This window comes from Colobus angolensis, unplaced genomic scaffold (assembly GCF_000951035.1).
Source record: "Colobus angolensis palliatus isolate OR3802 unplaced genomic scaffold, Cang.pa_1.0 Scaffold2, whole genome shotgun sequence".
In the NCBI taxonomy this organism is placed as follows: Eukaryota; Metazoa; Chordata; class Mammalia; order Primates; family Cercopithecidae; genus Colobus; species Colobus angolensis.
Genome location: NW_012115154.1, coordinates 19,946,162 through 19,959,158, shown reverse-complemented (window position 1 = coordinate 19,959,158; position 12,997 = coordinate 19,946,162). Strand labels below are relative to the sequence as shown.

Below are 12,997 nucleotides of genomic sequence, written 5' to 3'. Positions count from 1 at the left end.
GAACTGGGGACTGGACAGGAACTGGGCAGGGACCTGCTAATTTTCTTTATAATATTTTGTTTTTATTTTCTTTTTTATATGTGTGCATTACACTGAAAGATATTTTTAAAATAAAGATTGTCTAAACAGATTAGAAATGCAAACAAACCATATCAAACAGCATTGGATACTGGTAAACACAAGAATACATCGGCCACTTGTCCCCCGGACCCTGCCTCTTTCCATCACATGTCATCCCGGCACCTGGAAAAGGTAATCGCTGAAATGAGCCTTAGGCCCTGCAGGTCAGTCCAAGCTCTAGGACCCTCAGCTTCTGTCCTCCTTTGTCCCACACTCTGATTTGCTCAAGTGTCTTCTTGACCTTTGAACATTTAGTATTGTCTCCCATTTTTGTCCTCTCTCTGACTTGAGAACATAATTTGGTTTCTACAGTTTTGAGAAAGGGTCTAGCTCTGTCACCCAGGTTGGAGTACAGTGGTGCGATCGTGGCTCACTGCAGCCTTGACCTACCTCATTGGCTCAAGTGATCCTCCTACCTCAGCCTCCCAAGTAATTGGGACTACAGGTGCCCAACACCACACCCAGCTAGTTTTTGTGTTTTTTTTTTGTAGAGATGGCATTTTGCCATGTTACCCAGGCTGGTTTCGAACTCTCAAGCTCAAGCAATCTGCCTGCCTTGGCCTCCCAAGGGATTAATCCCAAAGTGCTGGGATTGATTACAGGCATGAGCCACTGTGCCTGGCTTTGTTTTGTTTGTGAGTTGGTATATCACTCTGTCACCCAGGCTGGAGTCCAGCTGACATGATCATTGCTCACTGCAGCCTCGAACTCCTGGCTTTAAGTGATCCTCTGTCTTTGGCCTCCCAAGATGCTGGAGCTATAGGCACACGCCTGCCCCCATGCTTGGCTTTGGCTTCTACAGTTTTGACCTTAGGCATGTCCCAGGAACTGGCTTACACATACATTGTAGCTTCAGTAGGAAACACACACTGCTTGACAGAACCTGGTATCCAGAACAATTCCATGGCATCAAACCACCAGAACAGGACATTGTCCCCTCAAAGAGACTTGAACATACCTGCACAAAATGTCTTGTGCATGGGATGCTGTGCTGCGCCACCCAGACACTGCCTTCAGGGCAGAGACACCCCTTCTTCCAGCTGCCACGAGAAGTAGCTGCCATAGGCTCACAGCTCATGACCTAGTCAAGCCGCTTTGTCCAAGTGTCCCCCGCCCTGGGGATCTCACATTCAACGACTGGTCAATGGGTACAGCTCCCTTGTCTCTCTGGGGGAATCTGGAGAGCCCTCAATGCGAGCTGCCTGTGGGGTGGGTGGAGTCTCTTCTGGAAATTGCATCACCATCTAGCCTCTTCCTCTGATTGAACCTACTTGTCTCCCTGCCTTGCAGTGTTTGTCCCCAGATCCGCTCCTAATAAACTTTTCCATGCAAATCTTCGTCTAAGAGTCTTTTTCCTGGGGAACTTGACCTAGTATGATGGTTGCTAATGGTCCAGGAAAATGGGCTGCAAAGGGGATTTTAGGGCTAAACCACCCTCCAGGTGGCTGGCCCTGAGCATCCCATCGCTGGTGGAAAGGTGGTGTTCTGAAAGCCCCTGGCATGCTATGGCTGATATGTGCTTGTTAAAATCTCACTGGCTGTGAATCAGGATGAAATACAGGTGGAAAGGAATGTTCTGGTTCATGCACTTGACTGAGGAACAGGGAGGAGTAATTATAAATATTACAGGATAGACGGCTATTGTCGGATGCTATGGTTGCATCTGAAAAAGGCAAGGAAGGCTGAAGGTGGTAATCACCAATTGAAAGCAAAGTATCAGAGTCAGAGGCCCTTGTTAGCATATGAAGGATCTCATTTCCTACAACCTATGGGTGGGTAGAGCTGAGGGTCATGCTCAGGGCCTGATTATCAGGGCAGCAGAGCTCCAGGGCAGGTTGAATTCTCAAGCCTGCCTGGTCTTCTATCCAGGGAAGGAGGCAGGTTCTGACATTTGGGTTGGGGATATCTGGGTAGAGACACGCCAGAGACCTGGAAGGCCCAGGTCCACAGGAATCCTCTGAACCTACAGAAATGGCTCGCTGCTCCCCAAGAAGACTAGCTCTCCTTGTCTGCTTTGCAAGGCAACACGTGCCCTCCCTCAGGACCTTCCCCCCAGTACCCTCCTGGCCACCAGATCAGTAAGTAGGGTCACATTACAACTTAGCCTGTGTGGGAAAGTCCTACCCTGCTGAGGGAAGAAGGAGAGTGTTCCCAAAGGAGCTGCAGAATCAGCCATCTTGAATCAGCAGGCACCCAGGGTGCACATATGGGACTGAGTCCAGAGGATACGGATTAAGGGAGGGGGAATGTGAAGTTGGATTTGGGAGCATTTATTACAACAGAAATATTCCCCCAGGACACTCTGGCCAAGATCCTGGGTGCAAAATAGGGATTCATTGACTGAATAAGTAGCACTTTACGAATGAAATATTTGATTATGCCAATTAAAAGTATCAAATATATGAAGAGAAGAAGGCAAAGTAGGGAAAATGGTGGATTAGGACACCTGAAAAGAGGATAAAACTGTTTTAATTTACTTTACCACAACTGAGTTGCCAGAGTCCACAACCGGAGTGAGAACTTTCTCAATGCCTTTTAGCCGATCAAATGGTGTTATTTCCAGGCCCACCTGGAAGGACTGGTGCTCTTTCCAGCACACACTTCCCCATTCTGAGCCCATGAAAACCCCAGACTCAGCCACATGTTGGGACTACCCACCTTTGAGCCCCCTCTCACACAGAGGGCTACCTTATGTCAAGAGCTGTTCTGTTGCTCAATAAAACCCTCCTCTGCCTTGCTCACTCTCCAGTGTCTGTGTAACCTCATTCTTCTTGGACACAGGACAAGGACCTGGGACCCACCAAATGGCAGGTGCAAAAAGAGCTGGAACACTGTAGCCTTCTCACCTTCCATCAGTGCCAGGTGGCCACCCTGCATGATGGGAAGTGGTGGTGGGGCTGGGAGAGCCCAGGAGTAGTGGACTGGAGCAGGTGGGACAGAATGAGCTGTAGCACAGATGAGCTGCAACACACCCCTTGCACTGTTCACCACAACAAAACGAGCCATAACACACCCCCCTCCCTGACCCCGTTCGCCATGCTGCAGGTGGCAGGTAGGAGAGAGAGAGCTGTAACAGTCCTTGGGGGCTCAGACCTTGGGACTCCCCAAGTGAGAGCCATAACACCCCTTGAGGCTCTGTGGTTGTTGGCATCACTGAGTTTTCAGGCACCACCACGTTCTGCCTCATCCAAATGCTGGTGCCCAAGGTGGAAGACGGTTGTAGCACACCCAGACCAGCCATGGACTAAGCACAGAGCAGTTGCGTGTGCGGAATCTTGGTCAGTAGTGCCAGCTGAGCGCAGCCTGCTGGGTCGAGTGGGCAGAGCAAGCCCAGAGGTGAGCCCAGAGCCAAGCGAGGCCCAGGGAGGGGTGCTGCCAGCTGGGAAATTTCCGGCAGGCAAAGTGGCACTGAAAGACTCCTATGTCAATAGGATTATTACTGAAAAATAAATTATTCTCTAGAAAGATTCTAATACATCAGGAAAACTTGGGGGGAATTCTCTTTAGATGTGAATACTTATGAACACATCCCCAACCTCCTTAATTTTCTTATTTTACTAATATGAGTTCTTATATTTTCTCTGGAACAAGCACCTCACCTCCCAACCCACCCCCTACACTCCCACAAAACACAGAAAACCCTTCCTACCGAGAGATCGATGTACGAGGTGTGTGATTGGCCTTTGGACTTTGTGTCTTCAGAAGACAACCATGTTTAGTTATCTTCTTCAGTAAAAGATGCTGAATTCAATGCTAGAAAAGCACAGAATTTGTAAAATATATTTCAATGAGGATTCATATGTACAGCAAATAAAATTTTAAGTGCATTAAAGAGACTTAGCAGATGATTTAAAAAATCCTGGCCTAAATCTGCATTTACAATCATTGAGTTTCTTATTTTTTTCTCTTCTTCTTCTTTTTTTTTTTTTTTTTTTTTGAGACAGCATTTCGCTCAGTTGCCCAGGTTGGAGTTCAGTGGCTCAATTGTAGCTCACTGCAGCCTCGACCTCCCAGGCTCAAATGATCCTCATTTCAGCCTCCAACTGGTACTACAGGTGAGTGCCACCATGCCTAATTTGTTTCTTTTTTTAAATAGAGATGAGGTCTTGCTATGTTGCCCAGGCTGGTCTCAAACTCTTGAGCTCGAGTGATCCTTCTGCCTTGGCCCCCAAAGTGCTGGGATTACAGGCGTGAGCCGCCGTGCCTGGCCAAGTTTTTTTAAAAATATGAGTCTGTTGAGTCAGGAAAACATGAACATGCTTTAGATAATATCACAACTTATTTTTCTGTAAATACTCAACACTTTTTTCTTTTTTTTTTTTCCCTCAAGACAGAGTCTCACTCTTTCCTCCAAGCTGATATTGGACTCCTGGACTTACACGGTCCTCCCACCTTAGCCTCCCAGGAGCTGGGATTACAGATGCCAGCTGCCGTGCCCAGTTTATAATGAGCATTTTTAAACCCCTGGCTTTCCTAGGACCATCTTAATACTGATCTCCATATAGGATCTAGGACTTTATGACACTGCTAAGAGCCTTTTCTCCCTATTTTTTTTTCAAATAAGTAATACGTTCACTGTATAAACATTAACAGCATAAAGATGCATATAAGGAAAACTTTCCCTATTTTTCATGAACTAAAGCCATTACAATGCCCAGTCCACGTTTAGGGTGGTGTAACCAGCTTGGAGGCTACTCCTCCTTTAGAAAATAAATCTTCTTAATCCTAATCCCCAGAGCTCTCATCTCCTTCAAGACGCAGGGATCTGATGCACTGCTTCCGCTGATTCAGAGTGAAAGACGCAGGGATCTGATGTACTGCTTCCGCTGATTCAGAGTGAAAGACGCAGGGATCTGATGTACTGCTTCCGCTGATTCATCTCCTTCAAGACGCAGGGATCCGATGTACTGCTTCCGCTGATTCAGAGTGAAAGACGTTCCCCCATCTTTGTTCCCACTTCTAGCACATGGAGCTCACTTCACCTACCCTTGAGATAATTGCATTGACTGCTTTGTAACTGATGTATTTTCCAAGCAGAGTCATAGGTGAATGAGGCAGAGGTCTGTGCTGAATGAACTGAGAGACGTAAAATTTTTTTTAGTTAGCAGGCTTTATGGTGGCTGGGATGCCTAGTTGTGCTGGGTTGCTGGGTCACTCATTAGTACTCAAAGGGCAGTACAGGCCACCTCACGAAGGCTGATGACATCACACAGGGCGTCACAGACCCCCAGGGGCCCCTGCCTGTCAGCTCCAACCAGCAGGTGGAATCCAGGAGTTCCAAGGTCCAAGGTCCAAGGTCCTTACCCCTCAGCTGAGAATATAGGGAAAGCCTCATATTAGGTGAGGTTAGAACCCAGGGTGACTCTTTTCTCTAGGCAAGGCCTAATTTTTAGCTTTTTTTTTTTTTGAGACGGAGTCTCGCTCTGTCGCCCGGGCTGGAGTGCAGTGGCTGGATCTCAGCTCACTACAAGCTCCACCTCCCGGGTTTAGGCCATTCTCCTGCCTCAGCCTCCCGAGTAGCTGGGACTACAGGCGCCCGCCACCTCGCCCGGCTAGTTTTTTGTATTTTTTAGTAGAGACGGGGTTTCACTGTGTTAGCCAGGATGGTCTCGATCTCCTGACCTCGTGATCCGCCCGTCTCGGCCTCCCAAAGTGCTGGGATTACAGGCTTGAGCCACCGCGCCCGGCTTTTTTTTTTTTTTTTTTTAAGATGGAGTCTCACTCTGTCGCCCAGGTGGGAGTGCAGTGGCGCAATCTCCGCTCACTGCAAACTTTGCCTCCAGGGTTCATGCCATTCTCCTGCCTCAGCCTCCCGAGTAGCTGGGACTACAGGCGCCCGCCACCAGGCCCAGCCAATTTTTTGTATTTTTAGTAGAGATGGGGTTTCACCATGTTAGCCAGGATGATCTTGATCTCCTGACCTCGTGACTGGCCCGCCTTGGCCTCCCAAAGTGCTGGGATTACAGGCATGAGCCACCACGCCCGGTTAATTTTTTAGCATTTTTAAAATAAACTTAAGAAAAAGAACAAGCTTTCAGAAAACATGAAGAAACTTGCAGATGAGCCAAAGGGTTATTTAATTGCCTTTTAATTCTTTACATTACTCAGCATTTAGATGTCAGTACATTAAGAGATTTAGAACACAAATATTTCTAAATTTTTTTAGAGTACATAACATTCAGAACACAAGTTCAGCCAAATGCTTGTGAAAAATTTCTTCTGAACAAATCCCAGGAGACTTGACCCTCCCGGCTTGAGGATGCTGACTCTGTTTTGCCTGAAACCAGACAAGCTCTGCTTCAGGGTCTGTGAGTGGAAGGGGAATGGGTGGGGACCTCTTGCAACCTTTCCTGGGGCAGACACAATGAGTAACAGTGACCTCCTGGGGTAGATACTGAAACTACGCCAAGTGATAACAAAACTGGCAGAAATCAGTTGGACCCAAAATGGCCAACTGGAGTTTCTGTAGAAAGAGCTTGCTGATATCACAGCCTGAAATTCCACACATGTTTCTTATTAGCTGCCCCGGAATTTAATTTGCACACAGCACCCACGAGGAGGCAGGAAGAGATAACTGCACATGTCTGAGGACTTGCCAGACCTCCTCTTTCCTTCCACCAATCTCTTGCTAGTCCCAGCAACTCCTGACCTTGTGATCCACTCCGCTCAGCCTCAGTGCTGAGATTACAGGCATGAGCCACCTCTCCCGGCCTGGAACTTCATTTTTTAATTGCAACACTACATGTCATACAATTCACCTTTCATCCGTGTTGTGGCATTTGTCAGTATTTCATTCCCTTTTATGGCTGAATAACGAGTCATTGCTTGAAAATACCACATGTTATTGTTCATCAACTGGTGAACATTTAGCTGGTTTCCACTTTGGGGGTGTTATAAATAGTACTGCTATGAATATTCCTGTACGCGTTTTTATGCACACATAATCCCTCTAACCATTTTCTAACAAAATTATTTCCTTAAAGACAGCACAGCAAGACAGATTTGAGCGGGACTCTGGTCTCCTTGTTGGTCAACTTGCAGTGAAAAGCTTTTCTTTTCTCTAAAACCCAGTGTCTTAGTATCGGCTTCTAGCACACAGGTCAGTGACCTCTTTTGCTCAGTAACAACATGACGGGCCATAATGACCTCCTAGGGCAGACAGATGTGCATCAATGACTTCCCATCCAAACTCATGAGCCTCCTTTCTGCAGGCTCAATGGGAAGGTCCTTCTTGCCCATTAATAATATTAATATTAAAGTAAGCTTTTATTCATAATAGCCCCAAACTGGAAACAACCCAAATGTCCATCTGCAGTAGAATGGAACCATTGTGGCATATTCATAGAATGCAGTGCAAACCAGCAGTGGAAAAGACCAGACTGCAGCTGCATACAGCATGGATGCCTCTCACAGACATGGCGTGAGACCGAAGCAGCCCATGGGAGAGCACGATTCTATTTCTGTGAAGTTTCTGCAGAACGAGAGCTTGCTGGTGTCACAGCCCAAATTCCCACAGCATGTGGAAGGGAGCAAGAAAAGGTAAAGCCACTCTAAAGTGATAGAGCAGTTTATCTGTCTCTCAGTAACCAGTAGCTCTGTTTAGGGGCCAGAACAGGGTTGCTGGTTACTGAGAGGGGCAAGAGAGAGGCATTTAGAGTGCCAGAATGTTCTGTGTCTTCTTGATCTGGGGGAGTGAAGGCTTCATGGAGCCTACTTGTACAAACACGCATTGGGCTGGTCACTGAAAGTGTATATACTTCACTGTATGTATGTCATATCCTCAAAACACAAAGGAAAAAAAGTGAGTCAACACAACTTTTGGACAAAGATTTTATTGTGGGAATTTTGCAACCATTAACATGGTTTGGTTGCTGTAATAAAGTAAAGTCTTCCTTTCTGAGAAAGGTGCGCATCTACCATGTTCAAGGACAATCGTTCAAACTGCGTTTATTTATGTTCGTATTTATTTATTTGAGATAGAGCCTTGCTTTGGCCTCCCAATGTGCTGCAATTACAGGCATGATCCACTGTGCCTGCACATTTTTTTTTGAGACAGAGTCTTGCTCTGTTGCCCAGGCTGGAGTGCAGTGGCAAGATCTCGGCTCACTGCAAACGCCACCTCTGGGTTCAAGCAATTCGCCTGCCTCAGCCTCCTGAGTAGCTGGGACTACAGGTGCATGCCACTGTGCTCAGCTACTTTTTGTATATTTAGTAGAGATGGGGTTTCACTATGTTGGCCAGGCTGGTCTCGAACTCCTGACCTTGTGATCCGCTCCCCTCAGCCTCAGTGCTGAGATTACAGGCATGAGCCACCTCACCCGGCCTGGAACTTTATTTTTTAATTGAGATATTACATATTGCTCAATTCACCTTTCATCCTTGTTGTGGCATTTGTTAGTATTTCATTCCCTTTTATGACTGAGTAACGAGTCATTGCTTGAAAATACCACATTTTATTTATCTGTTCATCAACTGGTGAATATTTAGCTGGTTTCCACTTTGGGGGTGATATAAATAGTACTGCTGTGAATATTCCTGTACACGTTTTTGTGTGGACATAAGTTTTCAGTTCTCTTGAGTAGACACATAGGAGAATAATTGCATGTGGTAACTCTACGTTTAATTTTTTGAGTAAATGCCAGGCTGTTTTATAAAGCAGCTGCACCGTAGAACTTTTATTTCCAAGAGGAAAACAAGTCACGAACAGCCCTTCCTTAGGGCTTGCCCTACCGATTTCAGACTTGCCTTGCCAGCCTCTACCATTGTGCACCAACCAACTCCCGGCAATAAATTTCTTCATATGTATCTCTTGCTGGGTCTGTTTCTCAGGTTAACAAGCCCATACTTCTGTGTAACTGAACCCTTTTAAAAAATCCAGAACCTGGAAAGTTCCTGCACGCTCCTTCCCTGTCAGTGCTCATTACAATCTGGCCCCAGAAGCAAGCACTATTCTGATTTTATTTACCATACATGAGTTTTACCTGCTGTAGAATTTCATGTAACTGAAAGGATATGATACGTGGTAGGAAACCTTGTGTAAGGTTGCTTTCATTCAGTGTAATATTTTTGAGACTGACTGTTTCATGTATCAGTAGTTTACTTTTTATTGATGAGTAGATTTTTATTATTAAAATCATACCATTTGTTTCTTCATTATTTTGTTCATGAATACCTGGGTATTTTAGTTTGCTCAGGCTGCCATAACAAAGTACTACAGGCTTGGTGGTTTAACAACCAAAATTAATTTCTTTTCTTTTCTTTCTTTTTTTTTTTTTTTGAGACAGTCTCTCATTCTGTCACCCAGACTGGAGTGCAGTGGCGTGATCTCAGCTCACTGCACTCTGCCTTCTGGGTTCAAGCAATTCTCTTGCTTCAGCCTCCCAAGCAGCTGGGATTATAGACGTGGGCAATCTTTGTATTTTTAGTAGAGATGGGGGTTCCCCATGTTGACCAGGCTGGTCTTGAACTCCTGACCTTATGATCCGCCCACCTTGGCCTCCCAAAGTGCTGGGATTACAGGCGCGAGCCATCGCACCTGGCCTGAAATTAATTTCTCATAGTTCTGGAGGCTGTAAGTCCAAGATTAAGCTGCCAGTGGCATTGGATTCCTCTGAGGACTCGCTCCTTGGTTGCAGTTGGCCACCTTCTTGCTGTGTCCTCACATGCTCTTTCTTAGGTGTGCACACATCCATGAGGTTCTCTCTCTGGGTGTTTGTAATTTCCTCTTCTTAAAAGGGCACCAATCAGATTGCACTAAGGCTCACTCTAACAACCTCATTTTAACTTAATTGCCTCTTTAAAGGCCCTATCTTCAAATAGTCAGTACCATTCTAAGGTACCAGGGGTCAGGATTTCAATATATGAATTTGGGGGGATGCAGTTCCGTTGATAGCACCACACTATTTCCAGTTTGGAGCTTCTACGAAGCAAGCTGTTCTGAAATTCCCGTTCATGTTTTTATGGACCGATGTTTTTGGTTCTCTGAGTAAACAGCCAGGAGTGTTTCGTCTTTTGAGAAGTGGTCAGACCTTCTACTAGAGTGGTAGTGCCATGTGTGCTCCCATTTGGCGTTGTCAGTCTTTTTAATTTTAGCTATAGACAGGCTGGCTATCTGGCAGCGATAGTAACCGAATTGGCCTTGGTGAGAGGGAGACCATGTTGTTGAGTTTATGAATGGTCTCTACTTGTGTCATTTGTTGCAGGAGCATTGCACCTGCACTGGTGACCAAGGAGAGGCTCAGGTGTACATTCTCCGATGAGCATTAACTCGAGGCAAATGCTCCATTTGTGCCACCAGCATGAGTCCATCCTCAGACTTCTTTGCCTCTGGTCTTTCCATCATACTCTTTCCAATCCCAAGACATTTCTTACTAAGGCTCCAGGTATCCTTGTACTTCAGGCCAACTCACCCTCTCAGGTGTATAACATTTCCCATCATTTGGTGGATTGTTGCTCTGCCCACCTGATCTTAACACTCAGTGACTCTGATAAAACCCACCCTGCAATGGGCAGCTCTAGTCACACAGCCACTTGATATCTAATGGTCAGAAGCTCAGTCTCTATCAGGGTTCAAGCCAGGAGCTGTTTTTAGAGAGGCGTATCCATGCTCTCAAACTCTAGTAAGTCTGCAGAATAGCTCTCCCATGGGGCTTGCCAGGAACCACCCGCCACCCTGCAACAGTGTCCTCATTCATCACAGGTCCCTCCAGCACCATCCCATTTGCTGGGCTATGCAGCCGGAGTGAGAGGGCCACCGTAGCCTGGACCTGTTGTGGAGCTTTCTCCTTCTCTGAGCCTACCTGAAATCGGCAGCTTTTCAAGTTACCCCCAGAATGGGTTGGATCTGTACTCCTATGTGAAGTCTGTGCTACCTACAAAATCCACAGAGGTTCACTCTACGCTGTGTCTTTTTCTTGGTAGGAGCCGCAAAGGGCAACAACTTGTCCTTTATCTTAGAATCGATGTCTTGGCATGCCACAGACTATAGACCTCTAAAAGTTTCAGTGTTAAAGCTCCCGAATCTTCATAGGGTGTATCTCCCAACTGGTGCACGTGCGTCTTCCTGAGTGTCTTGCTATGGCACCAGCTCTAATTGACGTGACATCATCAATATGGAGGAACAGCATGATGTGCTGTGGAAGGTCTGGATGAGCAGTGTACCTGCAGATCACACGTGACAGAGAGCAGAGGGTTACACAGCCTGGAGAAGTCTAGTGGATTGTGCTATCCCTACCATGTAAGGGCAGACTGTTTTATTGATGGGGATAGAGAAGAATGACTTTTCCAGAAGAATTGCTTTATACCAAGTGCCAAAGTCCACTGAAGACAGCACGTCTACTACTGGGGCTACCACCTGATTAAGACAGTTACTGTCATTTGTTACGGTCCAGTTGATTTTGATAGGGGCCACACAGGTATGGTGAATGGGGATATGATGGGATCACTACTCCTGCATCCTTTAAGTCGTTCATGTGTTAATCTCTGTAACTGCTCCTGGAATGTGGTGGGTTTTTCTTCTGATTTACTGTCTTGGAAGAGTGTGTGAGGAGTCGGGATGGGAAGTTTCAGGGGCTTTCTCTTGGCCGACTCTTCTGTAATGGTCCTTCTTACACAGGTGAGGGAATCAATTTAAGGAGTCTACCAATTGCTAGGTATGTCTATCCAAATTACACACTTAGGGACCAGAGGAATAACCGCAGAGAAGATCTGTGGGCCCATCAACTCATTGTCATTCAGACTTAGGTAAAATGCCATTTATCACCTGGCCACTTCAAGTCCCCACTCTAATAGGGGCTTGCGATACTGTTTTGGATCCTCTGAAATCAGGATTAGGCACCATATCTATCAGTTCCTGGTAGACCGATGCCCAACCATTTTTTCCTTTTTATCCCCCCAGAACAGAAGCACTTGATATATTGAACCTCTTTTTTTTTTTTCTTTTTGAGATGGAGTTTTGTTCTTGTTGCCCAGGCTGGAGTGCAATGGCATGATCTCGGTTCACTGCAACCTCTGCCTCCCAGGTTCAAGTGATTCTCCTGCCTCAGCCTCCTCAGTAGCTGGGATTACAGGCACATGCCACCATGCCTGGCTAATTTTTGTACTTTTAGTAGAGACAGGGTTTCACCATGTTAGCCAGGCTGGTCTTGAACTCCTGACCTCAGGTGATCCACCTGCCTTGGCCTCCCAAAGTGCTGGGATTACAGGAATGAGCCACCACGTCCGGCCCCTAACCATTTTTGAAAAGTCAGGGTATTCCCTTTCTTTTTTCCAAGGCACGGTCAAACTGACAAATGGCTGAGGCTCTTTTGGGGAGGAGCTGGGCACTATGTACTGTATGTACTGTGTGGCCGGGTCTGTTGTGCTGTGGATATCACACCAGAGGGCAAGTCAGGACTCCTGTGCTGCTCAGTTTCCGGACTCAGTTGCCTCACTTGTCAAAGGAGGATGTTTTCAGACGTGCTCTTTGGGTCCCTCGGGATTGGCCTGGGTGCTTCTGGGTCCTGGGAGTGGGGGTGGGTCGTCCTCCTGTTTCAACCAGAACATCTCTGCCTTTATCTGTTTTCTATATGGGGCTTCCACTTAAGATTTCATATGAGGAAAAGTTTCTCAGCTAAAAAGCCGTCTGCAGAGCTGGGGAAATACACGATCTCACTCAGTTTTAAAAACGCAGGCAAATGTAACCCCTTCTGGGCCTGAGTTTCTGATCTCTAAGAGGGAGTAATCGTATTGACTTCCTAGGTGCTCGTACAGATGGAGAGTTTAGAGAAGTCTTCAGGTGTGTTGTAATTCTTAGGAAACCTGCAAGAGAGGAGCTGGGTGAACAATCTGGGGAGGGCTGTGCAAGAAAATTGAACCACTGTCTTTTCTTTTTTTTTTT

General features: G+C 46.4%; 1 protein-coding gene across 1 annotated transcript in view; it reads right to left on the bottom strand.

The window, feature by feature from the left end:
• Window positions 1-5,327, bottom strand: part of GALNTL5 (polypeptide N-acetylgalactosaminyltransferase-like 5) — a 71,358-nt gene extending 66,031 nt beyond the window's left edge. Inside the window, 1 exon segment of the mRNA XM_011941518.1 lies at window positions 5,107-5,327. Coding sequence (XP_011796908.1) covers window positions 5,107-5,163 — 57 coding nt within the window. The 5' untranslated portion in view covers window positions 5,164-5,327.
• Window positions 5,328-12,997: the final 7,670 nt, after the last annotated feature.